The sequence below is a fragment of the Brassica napus genome, chromosome C9 (genome assembly GCF_020379485.1).
Source record: "Brassica napus cultivar Da-Ae chromosome C9, Da-Ae, whole genome shotgun sequence".
Classification (NCBI taxonomy): Eukaryota; Viridiplantae; Streptophyta; class Magnoliopsida; order Brassicales; family Brassicaceae; genus Brassica; species Brassica napus.
In genome coordinates this window covers 57,872,609-57,891,651 of record NC_063452.1, presented here as the reverse complement: position 1 = coordinate 57,891,651, position 19,043 = coordinate 57,872,609, and the positions used below count along the sequence as shown (strand labels likewise).

At 34.7% G+C, this 19,043-nt stretch overlaps 2 protein-coding genes and 1 long non-coding RNA gene across 4 annotated transcripts; all 3 read left to right on the top strand.

Annotated features, from left to right (window-relative positions):
* Window positions 1-8,006: 8,006 nt before the first annotated feature.
* Window positions 8,007-9,655, top strand: LOC106424645 (transcription factor MYB16). The gene is made up of 4 exons (XM_013865405.3): window positions 8,007-8,283; window positions 8,369-8,506; window positions 8,593-9,048; window positions 9,151-9,655. Exons 2-4 carry the CDS (start codon window positions 8,374-8,376, stop codon window positions 9,525-9,527), a joined length of 966 nt encoding a protein of 321 aa, XP_013720859.1. The 5' UTR covers window positions 8,007-8,283; window positions 8,369-8,373; the 3' UTR covers window positions 9,528-9,655.
* A 770-nt stretch (window positions 9,656-10,425) lies between these two features.
* Window positions 10,426-11,746, top strand: LOC125592766 (NAD(P)H dehydrogenase (quinone) FQR1-like). The gene is made up of 3 exons (XM_048768163.1): window positions 10,426-10,452; window positions 10,527-10,625; window positions 11,471-11,746. The coding sequence occupies exons 1-3, from the start codon at window positions 10,426-10,428 to the stop codon at window positions 11,744-11,746; spliced, it is 402 nt and encodes a 133-aa protein (XP_048624120.1).
* A 4,601-nt stretch (window positions 11,747-16,347) lies between these two features.
* On the top strand, window positions 16,348-18,725 carry LOC106424688. 2 transcript variants are annotated; one of them, XR_007329033.1, is made up of 4 exons: window positions 16,348-16,575; window positions 16,680-16,745; window positions 16,970-18,376; window positions 18,508-18,725. It is a non-coding gene; the product is annotated as an uncharacterized LOC106424688 (long non-coding RNA). The 2 variants fall into 2 exon arrangements; XR_007329034.1 differs by having other exon boundaries at window positions 18,500-18,725.
* The last annotated feature ends 318 nt before the right edge of the window (window positions 18,726-19,043 follow it).

Below are 19,043 nucleotides of genomic sequence, written 5' to 3'. Positions count from 1 at the left end.
TTACTATGTGTTATTTGGACTACATATATATTAGTAAGAGTATTTATGTTTAGTATGTAGAATCGTTATATATTTTATGATTATTATCAATTTGTAGACTAGTTACTTAATAAATATATATTAAGACTATTTTTATGATTATTTCAGCAGTTTAAGAAAAATCTTTTCAGTTTTTCAAAAAACTCTCTTAACTTTCATTGTTATTGTATGAATGATTAGGCCATAGTAAGGAAAATCTAAAAAAATACGTATTCCTGGTAAATGCTTGCTGAAAATGTCTTCTTTAATGATTATTATAGTGTAAAAGCATCAGCTTTAGTACAAAAAAAAAACTCATTTTCTCAGGATTTTACTAGATAAACCTAAAAATTGCCAAAAGATTACTATGTGTAAGGTAGTATTACTATGTTCTTGAAGCTTACCAAGAATTACTAAGTGTAATCAAAATATAATATCAAAATATATGACGGCTGCACGTATTACATGTGCATTTTTTATCCATGCACGTTTTACATGTGGTTTGCATTTTACATGTAAACAGTTTTTAATTATTTTGTCAATTGGAGTATTTTTCCAAAATTTTGAGCAGAATTTCCCCTGTAATTTTGAGTTACCACACCTGTTTAAAAAACATAAAACATCCAGAAACATAACATAACATCCAAAAGTAGAAACATAACATCCTAACAAGTTCAAGAGAAGCATTTTAAGCAGAAACATAACATCATAACTTGAATAATACATATACATAACATAAGTATTTTAAGTTTTTGTTTTAAGCTTCTTCTTTGGCACTTCTAGCTCATCGGTCTTTTCCTCAGTGAAAGGAGACTGCACCCACCGTGATGGTTCACCTTTTCTCTTCTCCGGCAGCAGTGTACATGTCTTCAATGTAACATCAGTCTTCTTCGGCCTGCCTTTCTTCTTAGGTGTACCATCAGCTTTAGCTTTCTTTTTTTTCAGCTTCAGCTCTCATTTTTGCTAGTCTCTCAGCTTTAGCTTTCTTTTTTCAGCTTCAGCTCTCATTTTTGCTAGTCTCTCAGCTTTGGGAATGCCATACGACACTGCAATGACTTTGACCCTAGGCTTGCGCTTAGTCTTTACTTCTACCTCAACTGACTTCTCAGCTAGCTCAGTCTGTTTCTCAGAGGGACTCTCCACAGGATTATCTTCACTTTCCTCTGCTTTTTCCTCCTCTTCCTCCACATCTTGATCGACATCAGGATTCTTGTCACTTTCCTCTGCTTTTTCCTCCTCTTCATCCACATCTTGTTCCTCTTTCTCAGCTACCTCAGCATCTTTCTCAGTAACCTCAGCTTTTTTCTCAACAATCACAGTCTGAATAGCTTCTTGCTCTGTCTGAATAGCTTCTACCTCAGCCTCTTTCTCAGCTAGCTCAGCAATCTCAGTCTGAATAGCTTTCCTCTCAGCTGCTGCCTTAGTTCTACCACGTGGTGTAATGATTATTACTCCGGTAGTGGTACGAGTTCCCTTGGATTCTTCTTCCTCAGCCTCTTTCTCTTCTTTAACCTCTTTCTCAGCCTCTTTCTCAGCCTCTTTCTCACCATCTTTCTCAGCCTCTTTCTCTTCTTGAACCTCTTTCTCAGCCTCTTTCTCACCATCTTTCTCACCCTCTTTTTCACCCTCTTCCTCAGCCTCTTTCTCAGCCTCTTTCTCAGCGTCAGACTCATCATCAATTGTCCTCCAAAATTCTTCTGCTTGTACTCTCACTCTTTCTTGAAGCCTTAACAGAGAATCTTCTTCATCTGATTCCTCCATGTTTTCTTCGCCTTTCTCAACAGAGTCACTATTTTCTTTGTCTTTTTCAGGTTCTTGCTCTTCCTCTTCTTCACCCTTCTCACTGTTTTCCTCGTCTTCCTCATCTTTCCCACTGTTTTCCTCGTCTTCCTCACTCTTCTCACTGTTTTTCTTCCATGTCTCAGCCTTCTCTTTATCCTTCTCTGCCTCAGCCATCTCTCTATCCTTCCCATGATCTCTATCATAATCAAAATCATTCCACTGTCTATATTCTTCATCCTCATTTTCCTTGCTTTCAATAGAAGTCAACCTGTCTTCTATTTTCTTAGCTTTTTTCTTCAAAACTCGCTGGTTCTTCTCAAGTTTACCCATCGTCCAGTTCATAGCCTCCAACTTTGTCTCTACCGTTAAATTAATTCCAGAAAATCCTTCTTCCATGGCCTTCACAATCCTCTCTTCCACACCTTTCAACATCGACTCCAAACCAGAATTAGAAGATGAACCTTCTACAATCGTCACCTTTTCTTTGTCTTCCGTCTTTGTAAACTTTCGTGCAGCAACATCTGACTCATAAAGTTCTTTCCACCAAATCTTTTTCTGCTTCACATTTAGCCAGTAGTTCCACCTATCACTTGTGCTACCCTCACGGTGATACTTTGACTCCGGATCAGTGATACGAGCCAACAAAGTTTCCTCATCCATCGTTGGAACCAACACACTGTTAATAACCTGAAAATAAAACATTCAGAAATATCAGTTTAAATATTCTGTTATTTTCTACTAAATGAAATAAAGATATACCTTTGTCTTTCCAACCGCATCATATATATCTTCCAAAGGATAACCCTTCATGCTACTCTTTGTAAACCGACTCTTGCACATCCTAGGACAATCTCCACTGGCGCTGTCTGAAGAGATTCGAAATTTTTTCCCCAGATTAGGAATACACTCAAAAGCCAAAAACTACACAAATGAAGTGTCACAGTGTCAGATTTTCGGTTATAAATAACAAAAAATTTACTTCATGCTAAATTATATGCTTTACCTCTAATGGAATTATGAATCCATTAAAGCCGATTGCATGGTGCAATTCACCCTTCAGAAGCTCCATTACATGCTTAATCACCTTTATTGCATCCTCAAATGTTAGACGACCCCAAGGAAATTTTCTGCAAACATCCAAATCGTCCACTATCCTTAAGATGAATGGGTCTAATGCTGCAGAATCCTTCGTCGTTCCTCTGATAACCCGACCAAGGAAGAACAAGACAACCATCTTCAATCTATCATTACATGCCGTCCCCATAGATTGCAGCTTCTGCTTCACATCTTCTATGGTGATCTTCTTCTTATTACCGAAGTAATAATCCACAAACTTAGTACCCCCGAGCTTCAAATGTCCACTCGGATACTCATGGCAGTCCAAGCCAGAGATGAGGGCATGCTCCCTCATAGAGTAGCGGATGGGCACACCATTCACCGCAAACCATGCAGCATCTTCTCCTTCAATACGAATGGTGTGCAGCAGTAACATCCACATTCCTTGGAGATTCAGGAATTCTTCATCAGGCATGTGGAAGAAATGACAAAACTAAGGATGGCTTGTGAACCAGCCGACCTCCTCCTTAAGTTCGTTAATCACATCAACTGTCTTCTTCACACGGCACTTGGTCTGAATCTTGCAAGTCTTCAGGTACTATGTGTTCTCGAAGTACATTTCAAGGGGCTATGGTGGTTGCCTTTCCTGCAGTCAAAATATATATGTATCAGTCATTTTTTACTAGTAAGACTAATAAAATGAATGATTAAAATGAATGCAAAAATTACCTTGGAGGAAACAGCAGACATGCCTTCACTTTCGGTATCAAATGAGAGCGAAACTACAGTCGTTCCTCTCACTGGATTACTCTCTTCTCTAACCGGCTCATTCCCATTTGATACCGCCTTGCTACCTCTAGTTCTACTGGAGACTCCACCTCCAGTAGATGGACGCTTTATTTTTAGGCCCTTCATTCCCTGTACAAGATGTTAATCACAACAACTCAATTACTCCTACCAACATCAATAAAGCTTCAATTCAAAACTAATACACAATAGTAGCACTTAACTAAAATAAAACCAATACACACACAACCAGTGACACTTTATTCAACTAGAATTATTACTTTGCCTAATCTTAAACCTTTCATTCACTCAATAAATTACCTACTCCATTTCAGTTTACATTTATCCTAACAGTCAAAGAGATTTCGGTTTCATATCACAAACAATAAACCACGAAAACCAATTGGATCCAGTAAGAAAGAACCCATAAAAATCGCGAGCTCTTAGTTTTTGTTCCAATTTATACCAATTCTACAGTTTCAAGATGTTTTCCCCAATTTCAAACCACAATCTCGCTTACTAAGATCCTACTAAACTTTTCGTCTACAATTTACAAGTTTTCCCCAATTTTTATCTGACCTAAATACAAAATACAAGGAAATCAAGGTCAAGAAATCACTTACCAGGATGAAGGATGTCGATTCAGAAGATGAAGTCTTGATGAGAACAGAAGAAGAAGAATAATAAGAAGAAGAAACGATGAGTTCGTCGATTTTGTCGCCGTTTCTGGAAATCATAAAGAACACGAGGAGAAAGAGAGGAGAGAAGGGAAAGACACGACAATTTTTTTTCTGTCTCTTTTCTGTCCAAACGCGGAGTTTAGGTTTAGGAAAAAGGTTATACCCGTATGTGTTTGGGTGGGCCGGGTTCATGTTTGGGTGGATCGGGTTCGTGTGGTTGGGTCATGTAATTATGTGATTTTGTTAGGGTTATAGATGTATTTAGCCTATTTTCGTATTTTAAAATAAATAAATAAAAAACTATATTTTGTTGATGGGAGATTTGAGCATTTTTAGTGAGTTAAAGGGGCATATGGAGTTAATCTTCTTGTCAGGGTGATGCATGCACTATCGAACGGTAGCAAAAAGAAACTTGGCTAATCTAATGTCTTTTTCTCTAATTATGTCGAAAAGGGACCTTTTTTTTTATGGGGACCTTGTTTATATCCGAGTTTATTTGCATTTTATGATGATTTCGTTATAAGCTTTTTACTGTAAAAGTTGTTATGTACCAGCCTAAAAGCTGCACCAACTACCAAACCAAGCTACAAGTGTTTGAACCTTTTCAGTACGATGTTGCAGATTGAGCATGATGCAAAGTAGTATCTGCTCAGATGGCATGATTCAAGGCTCTGTTTTTGATTACATAGGTGTGTGGCTTATTGGTTTTTACAATGTCTGATCAAGTACACTTATGCAGGATATTTGTAACAACAGTTGTGTGAAGCGTGGATCGATAGAATATCGACAAGTGGCACCATTTATGAAGGCAATATTGAAGTATGTTAGGACCATGCAGAGTGTAGAAGCTGGCAATATGGAGTCAGCATGACATTTATAGAGGTTTGTCCCATTGTCCTTTACATCATTTGTAGCCATTATGATTTTCTTTTGATCCATGATCACTTCTCTCTCTCTCTCTCTTCTTCTGCTTCAGCTTTCAGCTTTCACATTTATTCATTAAAAAAAGCTGATTTCTTTTTGTGTTTATTTGTACAAATCTTTATGATTTTTTTTTTTTGATAACTGTAAATTATATTACCAAAAGAAAATTGGTTTCTATGGCCAAAAAAAAATGAAAAACCAGTGAAAAGCTATATGATTGGAACAACCAAATTCAACTAAAGTTAGCTATAAGAAAACCACAAAGAGAGCATGTTCCCACACCCTTTGTTATGTCTTCTTGCTAGTAGAGTGTCCTTCGTTGTCTTGTTAATTTTGTTGAATATGACAATGGATGTTGAAGGAGGCCTCCCATGTTTCCTGTCATTTTTCTCCTTCCAAATAAGGTAGACTGCTGTTTGACACATAATTTTCTTGAGATATCTTCGCCTTGCTGATCCAGTCCTCGAAAGAAGTCATTCAATCAAGTCATTCCATGATGTAATTCGAATCCCTGGAGAGCCAGGTTTCTGTTTAACGCGGTCCCAAACGTCTGCTGTGAACCTGCACTTTAGGAACAGATGATCTCTTGATTCTTGGTCAGTGGAACATAGGGTACAAAGTCCTGAGTCCATCAAACCCCACTGGTGCAAACGCTCATTTAGTGGGAGCCTATTGAGATTAGCCACCCAGAAATTAAAAGCATGTTTTGGAACCATGTTCTTGAACCACACCAAGCTTGTGGGGTATATAACAAGTATCTTCATCAAATAAGAGAACAATAAAGACAAAATCGCAAGCTTGGAGCCCACCTCAATAAATCCATCTTTCATAGCCTTCATGGAACATTAAGCTACTCATCCTTGTATGGTCTAGTAAAAATCTCTTTAATGTCACCGTTCACCTTTCATAAATCATCTACCTTTCTTGGTAGGAAATTTTACCTTGCTGATAACATTTGTATACCTGCAAAGTACCATAACCACATAAAGATCAAATCAAGGTATGAATTCTTGAGTTTACACCAGAAGTCTATGTTTTAAACTGAACTGATGTATAGTTGTGATGCTATTGTGTTATCAGAGGATGTCCAAATGTTTCTGAATATATTGTTTGTTATTGTTCTTTTATCTAATGTGAAAATTTTGATACCCTATGAGTCACTGACTTGACGCCAATAAAGGTGTAGAAGCCAATGAACATTTCATTAAATGATGAAGAAACCACTGCACAAGAGAAGTCTTTTCAGCAAGAAGTACATAGTTTCTCTACAGCCACAAAATGCTTCCTAAATGACTAAATAATTTAGGAAGCATAATGCCGTGTATTTTCTTGACAAGACTATTATTGTATAAGTTGATTTTGTGCATTCCAAATATAGTGTTGCGTGTGAGTTTTATTGCAGTCATAATGTTTCTGTTCGTTTGCTTACACAGGTTAGAATTTTACTATATCCAGAGAAACGAAACAGATGAGTGAAGAAAGTCTTTGCAATAATGAATTTACTTGCAACTACAAAGGTTTCTCCTACTTCATGCTCTATGTCTCATTGATTTGTTTCTCTAGTGTCAGTTTCCTATTAGTCACCGCCTTTTTAACAGCATTTAGTAATCTACTCCTTTTAGTGAAGGTTGATGAGAGTAAGAAAAGTGAAAAGAGAAACCAATAATGTAGTGTGACTTAATAAGACATTTACATATAGGGTAATACATTGATAAAGTTGTGGACTTTAAGACCTTAGACTTGCAAAAGTAACCTAAGGGTGACTAAAACAAACCAAAGGCATCTTATTCTTTTTTTCTCAACCATAGTGTTAACTAGGGGTGGGCGTTCGGGTACCCATTCAGGTTCCGTTCGGGTCTATTCGAGTTTTGGGTTTTCGGGATCAAAGATTTCAGCCACATTCGGATATTTCTAAGTTTCGGTTCGGGTTCGGGTTTGGTTCGGATCTTTGCGGGTTCGGTTCGGGTTCGGATAACTCATTAAAATTATTTTTAAATTTTTAAATTCATTATATACTTTAAATTTCTCAAAAACTATAAACAAAATATTATATGACAAACAAATTTGAATAACATATGTCAAAATACCTAAACTTAACGTATAATGTGATTTGGTTTGAATATTTGGATAGATAATCAATAGATATTTTAAATATTTTTGGTGTTTTGAGTACTTTTTAGCTATTTTAGACATTTACTTTTGACTACTAGTATATATTTTCAAGTATTTTGGACAATTTAAAAATATCTTATATTTTTAATAGACATTAAATCTAAAATATATTTATATAAGGGGGGTATAGAAATCAATTTCGGATACATTCGGGTACCCGGAATATTTCAGTTCGGGTCGGGTTCGGTTCCGGTTCTTTAGATACCAAAATTTTGAACCTGTTCGGATATTTAATCAATTTCGGTTCTGATTCAGTACTACTTTTTCGGGTCAGGTTCGGTTCGGTTCTTCGGATTCGGATTTTTTTGCCAGCCCTAGTGTTAACTTTATAGGCAAGTTCAATGGGGATAAACAATGATAGCAATACCAAATGAATCAATGATAAAACTAGAGTCCTAGAACCCATAAATTCTAAGGGGGTTATTGAGTTTTGATATACAAGAACAAGATCATCAAAGTGATGAGGGCTAGATAGTAGCTAGTGACCTGAATTTACTTCTAGCACAAGAAATAACCGCTTTGAACTTATGTTATAAAGAAGTCACACAGTGGCAGGTAATAATAGGTCACCGCCTTTTTTTGCTTTGGTGTGTGTGACATCTCTCTCTCTCTCTGAGAGTTTTGTAAGAGAGGGGGACTTGTTATTCCAGGTCTTTGAGCCACAAAGGGTAATAACTTCTGGAGACCCCATTGTTAATAAATGCTCATCCATGTGAGAGAGCCGGGAGAACAGGGGATCATTTCATTTTTCTCGTGTGTGCCTATCTCTCTCCGCTATATATCATCCTCCTTCATCACTCAGATATGCTCAACTTGTAACATTTCTACAACTGTAGCCAGAAGACCATTCCTTTGTGCTCTTATGGTGATGGATGAGATTATCTTTTATTATACACTTCTTCTTTGATCTGTGATAAAAGACTAAGAGAGTTTTGGTTTTCTTGGGGAAGACAAAATGGGTAGATCACCGTACTGCGACAAATTGGGCTTGAAGAAAGGGCCTTGGACCCCAGAAGAAGACCAAAAACTTTTGGCTTATATTGAAGAACATGGACATGGAAGTTGGCGTTCATTGCCGGAGAAAGCTGGTAAAATGAAACTCTTATATTCATCTTTGTGCTCTAAATATTCAAAACATTCTTTATCATTTATCTTCCTTCATTCTCAATCTCAGGTCTACATCGATGCGGGAAGAGTTGCAGACTAAGATGGACTAACTACTTGAGACCAGACATCAAAAGAGGCAAATTCAACTTGCAAGAAGAACAAACCATCATTCAACTCCATGCTCTCTTAGGAAACAGGTGGTCGGCGATTGCGACTCATCTGCCGAAGAGAACAGACAACGAGATCAAGAACTATTGGAACACTCATTTGAAGAAACGGTTGGTAAAAATGGGGATTGATCCAGTGACTCATAAACCTAAAAACGAGACTCCTCTTGGTTTATCCAAGAACGCAGCGACGCTTAGCCACATGGCTCAGTGGGAAAGTGCTAGGCTTGAAGCTGAAGCAAGGTTTGCTAGAGAATCTAAGCTTCTTCACTACCAAACCAAACCATCATCCCATCATCATCATGGATTCACTCATAAGACATTGTTAACCACTTGGACAACAAAAACAAACCAAGGTAGAACAAAACAGAACATAGACATTATATTATTATATTTTTTAAGCAAAAAAAAAAAACATAGACATTATTTTGATTATCTATCTTTTGTATGCAATGCAGATCAACAACAACTTGAATCTCCGACATCAACAGTGTCATTCTCTGACATGAAAGAACCATCGAACAGAGTGTCCGCGAAGATGGAGTTCACTGGATCATCCACGGGTCTGGCTCTGATGAAAGAACACGAAAATGATTGGATCAGTACAACGATTTTCGAAGCCACGCAGATGGAGGAAGGAGTCGAAGAAGGCTTCACGGGTCTCTTGCTAGGAGGCGATACACTAGGACGGAGTTTCTCCGCCGATAAAAACGAGAGGGACGGAGAGAATAGTGGTGGTGAGTGCAACAACTATTTCGAGGACAACAAGAACTATTTGGACAGCATTTTCAACTTTGTTGGTCCTTCGCCGTCCGATGCTCCGCCCATGTTTTAAATCAAAGGGTTGATATTTCTCCGGGAATGTTTTCGATTTTTTTTTAGTTTCTAGTAGTTGTATGAACCCAATCATATGATCGATCTTTCATATGAGAACTTTCAGAAGAATGAATACAGTTCATAATAGGGTTACGTGTCCAACCGTATACCGGTGAGTACAAGCACTTAGACAATTTACTTGGACAAACACCACTAAACTAGAAACTATAGTATATTGGTTACATAGTGATAGTGTGGCTGTGGTGAAAACAGCACGTTGACATGTCGACTATACTATAATAAATGTTGGTTGTTTCATGTCCTTTTCTTGCCTCTCTTGAATCCGATTTTTCCAATTAAATGTGAGAAATTTGATTTTTAAGAAACATCAAAGCCGAACCGGAATAAAAGACCGGCCAATATAGATAGATAAATTCAACCAATGGAGTGTGTTTGTTTGTCCACCTCAGTTACGTTTTGGGCTTTTGAGTTCTGAGATTAGCCGGGCCTTAAGCTGTCGTTTTGATATTAGGTTTGAGCTTGCTTTCATCTCCCACGGAACCTGAGTTCTGAGAGCGTGTTTCATCTTCTTCCTTAGAATCCTAAAAGCTACCAGTTACATATTCATCTTCTTAAAGTCCTTATTAAATCCATCACCCACGATCTACGATTTTCCCTCATGCAAGGAGGTGGAACTGCGACTGTAAAATTGTAAGGTTTCCTACTATGAGAACCATCTCCTGAATTTTGAGTTGATTTGGTTTCATTTTAGATGTGGATATGTTTATTCACGATTCGCGTTTGTGATTCCTTTTTTGTTCACAGTGACAACGATTGCGGCTGTATCAACATCGATGAAGGAGTTCCCGTGATCGGAATGGGTATGTTGATTTGATTCTGATCTGTAGATACCAATCATGTATGGCAGTCTCTCTAAAACGTTGGTTAACTAACGGAGGGTGTAGATGGTTTTCTTTGTTGATTACATATCAATCGTTTTCTGTACTTAATGTAACAGGGTCTAACTTACCAAGAGATTGCTAAAATTCCCTTAGGAGAAGGATCTATGAGACATGGTCAGGTCCTGGAGGTTAATGGGGAGAAAGCAATTGGCCAGGTTAATGATTCTTATGTTTTACTTTAACTTTATGTATGCTGTGGAGTCACGGGTGCCTTCTAATGTTAATCCTAATCTGGCTGCAGGTAGAGGAGTCCCAAAGGTTAACATAACAAAAACTGCATTGTTGATTGTTATCAATCATTCACCATGGTACAACATCTACCATTACCCTTAATAAAGTAGCTGTTTCTGTTGAAGGCGTTGAAACCAAACTATGGCAGGTAAGATTTGTCTTCCCCTCCATAATGGCTTTGTATTTCGTTATGTTCCTGTGAGAAACTATGTAAATGGGTAGTATAAGTGGCTACCAAGTCCTCTACCCAGCACTAGGATTTGAGTCATAAATAGTTTGTGAATCTTTAATTAAGGATATATTAGACATTCTGACAATAGCTTTAGGCAATCTTAGGACCATTGCCATTATCCAAGTTTCTTAATTTTCGATTCTTGGCTGATGGTTTCTTTTAGCTTAGCAAGTTTAGATTCTAATTTTTGTCTAGGTTTTTTAGCTGGTTTATGGCCAACTGAACCGGTCATTGGCATAACAAGATGAAACATTGGCCTCCAAAGTTTTATCATTTGTCCTCCAGATTGTTTAACAAAGATATATGTTTTGATTATTTAGTAACTGTTTCAAGTTCCATAAATCTCAGGACTGACCCCTTCTTATGGCATCACGTCGTTTTGGTGATATTCTTGCTGTGAATCCTTTTCAATAACCTGTGTTGCAGTTTTAGTTTATATGTTTTGTGACACAGGAATTTCCAATTCACAAGATATAGTTAGGCTTGGCTACACGAATCCATGTGAATCGTTGACCCTGATGAATTGCTGTTTCACAGGTACCAAAGACGCTTCCAGAAGAAGCACTCTCTAAGATGAGCACACCACCAAAGAGTGAATCACCAATCATCACTCCTGACGAACTAACTGAAGCTGATGGGTTCGTCTTTGGATTCCCAACAAGGTACGGCATGATGGCTGCTCAGTTCAAAGTCTTCTTGGACACTACCGGTGGACTCCGGAGAACTCAGTCACTTGCTGGTAAACCAGCTGGATCTTCTACAGCACTGGCTCTCAAGGTGGTAGCCAAGAAACCACTGCGTAAGTTCCCATGAAACCATGAGAGTCATGTATGAGCCGTAGTTTGTCAATAATAAAGTAGATGTTTTTTTCTCAAGTCATGTTCACGCATACGTGAGGTCAGTAAGTACACAAAACTTTAGCTCATTATGCCTCCGTTTAAACTATAGATTATGACAATTTTTTGAGCTTCTGCGAAACCATGCACTCTTTTTTTTTTGATCAACTACCATGAACTCATATCAAACATAGCAGACACCATGGTTAATGACATTTCCAGTCCACTAAAAGATCAATCTGCTCATGTCTACATCATTTGTGATGGAGGAAACATTGAAGGATTTGCTACCAAGTCAGCTATATAATAAAGGACTTATGGTCATTGCAAACAACCTTTTTATTAGATTTTAGGTGTGTTATATGATTTCTGCAGAATGACTGAGCCTCAGCCTAAGTACTCTACCACAGAGAAGCAAGTTTTGGACATGCTATAATCTCGACAGAGAAATGTACATATGCGCAGTATGGATACATGGGACAGGAACAATTTACGTAGTCAAGGCTGGCACCATGTGGTTTTACAACTGGTTATGGCGTCCTGATGGTGATTCTACTTCTTTTTCTTGAGAACCTCAATAAATATATCAGTTGCAACATCTACAATTTCCTCTCATAAGAAACTCGAACAGAGACAAATATATACAAATATAACCGCGACTGATAACAGAGACTGACTGCTAATGGTTCTGACTCATTCCCACTGCACAAAAGAACAAACAAACAAAAAAGCCAAGTTGAATAATAAGAAACGAACCATCCATACATTACGTAAGGCATAGAAGATATACTTTGAATTTACAAAACCATTTAACGTAATAAAAATACAATAAAAGAGTACATATAGTCATGCACTGAAAAAATCTAAATAGATGTCAAGAACCCAAAGAATATCTACATTTAAAGAAAGAAACACACATTTGAACAAAAAAAAAAGAAACACACAACAAAATAATACGCAACCAAGCTTTGTTGTTGTCGATATTATCCTTCACGCAAGCATCTCTAACCAGTAATATGTTTGATTTGCACTAAATGATTGAACCACTGAAAAGAGAACATCCAATATCAGCACGAAAGTGGAGAAGGGAATGGTAGCAAACAAAACAAACAGTGTAACCTATAACCTATAGGATGAAACAAAAATAAAACCAACACGACTTGGATGAATAAGAACAACGAAAACTATAGAGATAATATATTTGTGTCATACTGTAGTTATAAAATTATTAATATATTTTAGAATAAAAAACTAATAAATATAATTATTCTTATGTGCAACAACAACAGTAACCAAAGTAATCAATCTAACTTTTGATGTGAGAGATCTAATGTAGAAAATCAATTTGTAAATAATAGTATAAATAGATATTTTAAATGTACACAATACAAATATATATATATATATTCATATAATTAATTCAATTAATTAAAACAAAGAGGCTCAAAATCAACATGATATACTATATTTACTATTAAAATTATGGGCTGGAAAAGAGAAAATTATTATTAAACAGTTAAAACACATGATAAAATAAACCAAAACCATAAAACTTTAAAGATCTACACATTTTTAAAAATATGGCTAAACTAAATAGAAAAGAAGTAATACGAATTTATAAATAAAATTTATATTATTTCAATATATATAAATGAAAAAGTTCAGATTAACCATTTCAGGAAAAAAAATGACAAAAATAAGAATTTGTACCCTTGAGAACAAGTAACTTTGTTCAGTATACCCCACTCTGCGGAATTCTTGATTAACTAATACAGTAATGCTAGGTGTTTGCCCACAATTTCGCGAATGATAATATTATATGAAAAGTACATGATATATTTATAATGATGTAATTTTTGAATAATAATTAGAAATATTAAAAATCAACATTTAATAAGTTGATATTAAAAAAATTCAGTATCTATTTTTAGAAGAGCTGTGAAATTTAAGATAATTACATAAATATAAGTCGATAAAATATTTTTCTTAAATGTAAGTATTATTACAATTGGTTCAAATAATTAGTTGTTAATACCTTTTTGTTTATTTAACACGTGGAAAACGAAAACACTCTTACATGTTTTTGTGTAGTTCTAAGAATATGGTTAGAGGCTTATATAGCTCTGGCTTCTTCGTTAATGATTTGTTTTCTTTATGTTTATATAGATCTAATGTAAACAATCAATTCGTAAATAATAGTATAAATAAATATTTTAAATTTACACATTACGAAATATTAAATATAATAAATATATACATATGATTAATTCATATTAATTAAAACAAAGAGGGTCAAAATCAACATGATATACTATATTTACTATTAAAAATAATTTAGGCTGGAAAAGAGCAAATTATTATTAAGAAGTTAAAACACATGATAAAATAAACCAAAACAATAAAACTTTAAAGATCGACATATTTTTAAAAATATGGCTAAACTAAATAGAAAATAAGACGTACGAAACAAAAATATATTATTTCAATATATATATATATATATATATATATATATATATATATATATATATATATATATATATATGAAAATGTTCAGATTAACCATTTCTGGAAAAAATGACAAAAGTAAGAATTTGTACCCTTGAGAACAAGTAACTTTGATCAGTATACCCCACTCCGCGGAACTCTTGATTAACTAATACTAGGTGTTTGTCCGCGATTTTGTGGATGATAATATTATAAGAGAAATACATGATATGTTTATAATGTTATAATTTTTGAATAATAATTATAAATACTAAAAAATTAACATTTAATAGTTTGATGTTCAAAAATTTCAGTATCTATTTTTAGAAGAGCTGTGAAATTTAAAATAATTACATAAATATAAGTCGCTAAAAATATTTTTCTTAAATGTAAGTATTATTACAATTGGTTCAAATAATTAGTTGTTAATACTTTTTTGTTTATTTTAACACGTGGAAAACGAAAAACACTCTTACCATAAAAATGTATTTTTGTGTAGATCAAAGAATATGGTTAGAGGCTTCTATAGCTCTGACATCTTCGTTGATGATTTGTTTTATTTAAATTTCTTTCATTTGTTTGATTGTTTCCAATTTATTTTTGACAAAAAACTAAATTGTTTTTATGTATTTTTTTTCAAAAAAAAAGTTTCGGGCATGACTAAAAACTCATTTTTATTTTTATATGTGAATAAGGTATTAAACAATCTTAACATTTATAAACCATTCACGCCCAAACATACTTTAAGACCATCAAAGTTGTTATATACACCTCTTACAAATCATCATAAAACACATACAGTGAAAATATACAATAATATGGTTATATATATCACAATAATACAGTGAAAATATGGATATTAGGTTTTTTGGTCAAAACCAAATTAAGTTGTAGTTTAAAGATTGATTGGATCTGATATTTGAATTTTTTGGGGTGTTTCTATTTATTTTGAATCGACTGATGATTGAACCTATCGAGTTGATTTTTGGATTTGTATTTCCAACGCTAAATCTTTGTCGTCGACCAAACACTGATCATGAAGAAATCAACAAACTATCATCTTCAAAAGCCAAGGATACCAGAAAATCATCATCCAACTTATAATATTATAAAAGACATATAAAAACATACACATGATATAAATAACACATATAACAAAAAAATATGTGATGTTGAGATTAATAATATATTTTATAATAAAATAAATGTGTAAAAAATATTTTTTTTGAGAATAACTTAGGTTTAAAAAATTCTTTATTAATTTCACTTTGTTCACTATCCCATACATATTTTAGAAAGTAGAAGACAACAAATTGTGAGTTTTACTCATTTTAATTTAATTTATTATTTATATTTTATAACATAGATGTAATATATTGTAATATACATATAAAATATATGTTATTTGTATATAGCTCCGGGCGTAGCCCGGACAAAATCTCTAGTATTATTTAATGAAATAATAAATATGATCGTGGTGATAATTGGATACTACTATTTATTTGGATATGAACCCCATGAAAGTGAACCTAAAAAAATATCCCAAGGGTTTCAGAAATATATTAATTATTGTGTTGTCATTCAAGGTAATACATGATTTTTGAAGTAAAAAAAACTTTCAATTGTATGAATCTAACCTCAATAAAATTTGGGATTTAAAGTGTGGAGTTTAATTACCAAATGATTCAATTTCTAGTATATTATAAGATATATAATTTATTGAGAGATACAAATAGAATTGTTAGTTGTGGTCGTGTGGTGCCAAAAAAATATTTTGATCAAAGATATTGTACATACATAACAAACTGTCAATTAGGGATAATTCTATCATGAAAGGTTGTTTGCGAAGTGTTAATCATTATAGTTAATTATCGTATATAATAGAAATAGAGATTATATGATAATATATTTGAAATTTGATGGTATTAAAAATCTCAATAATTCTTTTAAAAAATATTTAGCTAAATGACTAACAAAATTTTAGATGAAATAGATTTTGATTCGAATTTTTGGAAACACACATAAACTAAAAAAAAAATCTTTTCCAGTTCTTTCAAATTTATGCATCCAAAATTTCAGATAACTCGTAAAATATAATTTTTGGCATCTCCTGAACAAAGCTTAATTAAGGCCCATTAAGAGCCTAATACTCAGCTCTTAGTAAAAGAGGATCGCGCCACCATCACGAGTCGCGAGTTTGTGATGTGAGAAGCTTGGAGAATCGATTTGGGAATTTAGGGTTTTGCGAAGACTACGACATAAGATTTGGCGATGACTCTGCCTCCAGGTCTTTACTCCGGCACCAGCTCTCTCGCTCTTGTACGTATCATCCTCTCTTTCTCTCCGATTCGTCTATTAAAAAAATCTTTTTATTTGTGAGTTCATGTGATTGATCTGAGTCTCTATGTCGCTTCATTGACCAGGTGGCTCGTGCTTCGGCTTTTAGCGTGGGTCTCGTCTACGGGAGCATGAAGCTCAAGTTCCTCAAGGTAACTTGATTATAGTGCTCGTATGTATCTCCTATGATTCTCAAAATTCAGTATATCTGATTGATTGATGATTTGTCAGATTATAATTGGTGGCTACACAAATCTATATATAGGAATTGATTTGCTCCTTTTGTTACTTTGTTTCTGCAACTCCTGAGTTCTAATCTTATATTCCTTTTTGTTGTATGCTAAGTACTAACAAATTGCTTTTTTTGCACCTGCAGATGACAAAGCCACACAAGGTTGAAGCTAATCATTAAACCATTTTTTTTCCCTTTACAATAAAGATGGGGGGGGGACGAGGTCATGTCTCCCCCCGGTTATCAATTTTTCTTCTTTTCGTTATTCATTTTTCATCACTAAAAAGAAACAACTTTGTGTTTGTTTAAAGCTTATTATACGGTTCTTAAGACCCTTTTTTTTGGAGCCAAAACCCAAGTCAAGAGCATCTTAACATTTGTTGTCACCATCTAAATTCACTTAAACCTCTCAAATCAAATTCATTACAACACTAAGGATCAGCCCAATCTCTCACGGATTTGCCTTTTGTTTTGCAAGTGCCATTATATTTATAACATTGTCTTAGTTGTATGTCTTTCGACCGTTTGATTTTTGATCGCTGTTATAACGTCCATCGTTTTTGAGATGTATATGAATGGTTCCCTGTTAACCTCACTACCCCAGTCTAGCTCAAGTATACTTTTTTTATTTGTTCCCAAAATGCATTCCCATATCCTCCTGATTGGTTGTCAAAGATCGAGCATCATTGATTGATGTTATACATAAACAACATTTTTTAACTTTATCTATGTCGCATACACAGAAAGAAACACGATACTGCGCATTTATATATATAAAAAGAACTGGTGTGGACCAGTCAACTAGTGATATCCCATGTTCGAAATTACGCTAGGCGCTAGTCGGGCGGTGACCCCGGGCCTAGCGAGTTATCGAAAAATCGGGGATTAATCGGGGTATACGCGGGGACTAGTTTTTATTATTATTATATTTATAATAATATTTAAATTAAATATATAATATAAATATATTAGAATGTAATAGTTTTTTTGTATATTATTGAAGTTTTAATTTATTGGTTTAACAAAAGTTATTGTTAATGTCATATTTTTATTACAATAATGTTTATATATGTGTCAGTATATGTACATATGTCAAAAGACGTTGTGGTCTATTGGTGTTTGATGCTGTCAACCTCTTATGAGGTACAGGGATCGATTCACCAATAGAGTGTTTTTAATTAAATTTTTTTTAAAAAAAAAACACCTATGAAACAAAGTCCCACATCGGTTAAACACAAGGAGGGGTGATGCTGAAGACGCCTATAAATACTCATTTAGAGTTGTCATCATTATAACTTGCAATTGGGTTTCCATAAACCTGTTGTAGGCCCAATAGTTCAATTTTTTTTAAGTTTTAAGCGTTTAAGACTGGTAATATTACGCGGTCAACGCAGATAATACGCGGTCAAAGCGTGTTAACGCGGTCCAGCGCCTAGTGTGACCGATCAGGTCATAATCGCGGCGGTTGGACTCCGAGCAACGCCTAAGCGGCCGCCTAGGCGGCTAGGCGGCCGCGTTTTCGAACAGGGTGATATCTAATCCAGTAGACAAGTAATTAACCTCCTCTCTCACTATTCTCTTTCTCTACGTACTAAGCTTATATTGTCCATACAAAATAGATTATTATGTTTAAGCATCTAATCTACACTTTCACACATGTATCTGCCTCTCGAGTGTGACAGGCTGACAGCAGCGTGTAAATTGCAACCGCGAACTCATACCCAGCGTCACCACTGGACCACTGGTTAAATAGTTGTATATTTGGTTGCAATATCGCGTGGTGACTTTTAATATTGTTTTACGTTTGTATTATACATTCACGCACTAAAAGAAAACATAATTTTTACTAGGGCAGTATTCGTTGTAAATTCGTCGTAAACCGGGTGTTACGACGAATTAACGTCGAAAGACGTTTCGTTGTTAAACGTCCGTCGTAACGGAGGTTTCGTCGTAAACGACTCGTTACGTTTACGACGAAATATATTCCTCGTAAAGCGCAGGGAAATGATTTGTCGTATCGAAATAAAGCACACGTAAATACTTTCGTTGTAAATCACTCGTAAACATTTCGATGTAAAACCCTCGTAAATATTTTGATGTTAATCACTCGTAAACATTCGATGTAAACTCCATGTAATGTTTACGAGGAGTTTACATAGTTTCTTATTATATTATTATTAATTACTATATAATAGATTTTAATTTATATTTAATATTC

Excerpts from the sequence above, each read along its gene's own strand:
- LOC125592766 (XM_048768163.1), top strand. The coding sequence starts at position 10,426 with ATGTATGGCAGTCTCTCTAAAACGTTG. Across the intron at positions 10,453-10,526 it reads GCAGTCTCTCTAAAACGTTG|GGTCTAACTTACCAAGAGAT; the intron begins GTTAACTAACGG and ends TTAATGTAACAG. Across the intron at positions 10,626-11,470 it reads GGGAGAAAGCAATTGGCCAG|GTACCAAAGACGCTTCCAGA; the intron begins GTTAATGATTCT and ends GCTGTTTCACAG.
- LOC106424645 (XM_013865405.3), top strand. The coding sequence starts at position 8,374 with ATGGGTAGATCACCGTACTGCGACAAATTGGGCTTGAAGAAAGGGCCT. Across the intron at positions 8,507-8,592 it reads TTCATTGCCGGAGAAAGCTG|GTCTACATCGATGCGGGAAG; the intron begins GTAAAATGAAAC and ends TCTCAATCTCAG. Across the intron at positions 9,049-9,150 it reads GACAACAAAAACAAACCAAG|ATCAACAACAACTTGAATCT; the intron begins GTAGAACAAAAC and ends TATGCAATGCAG.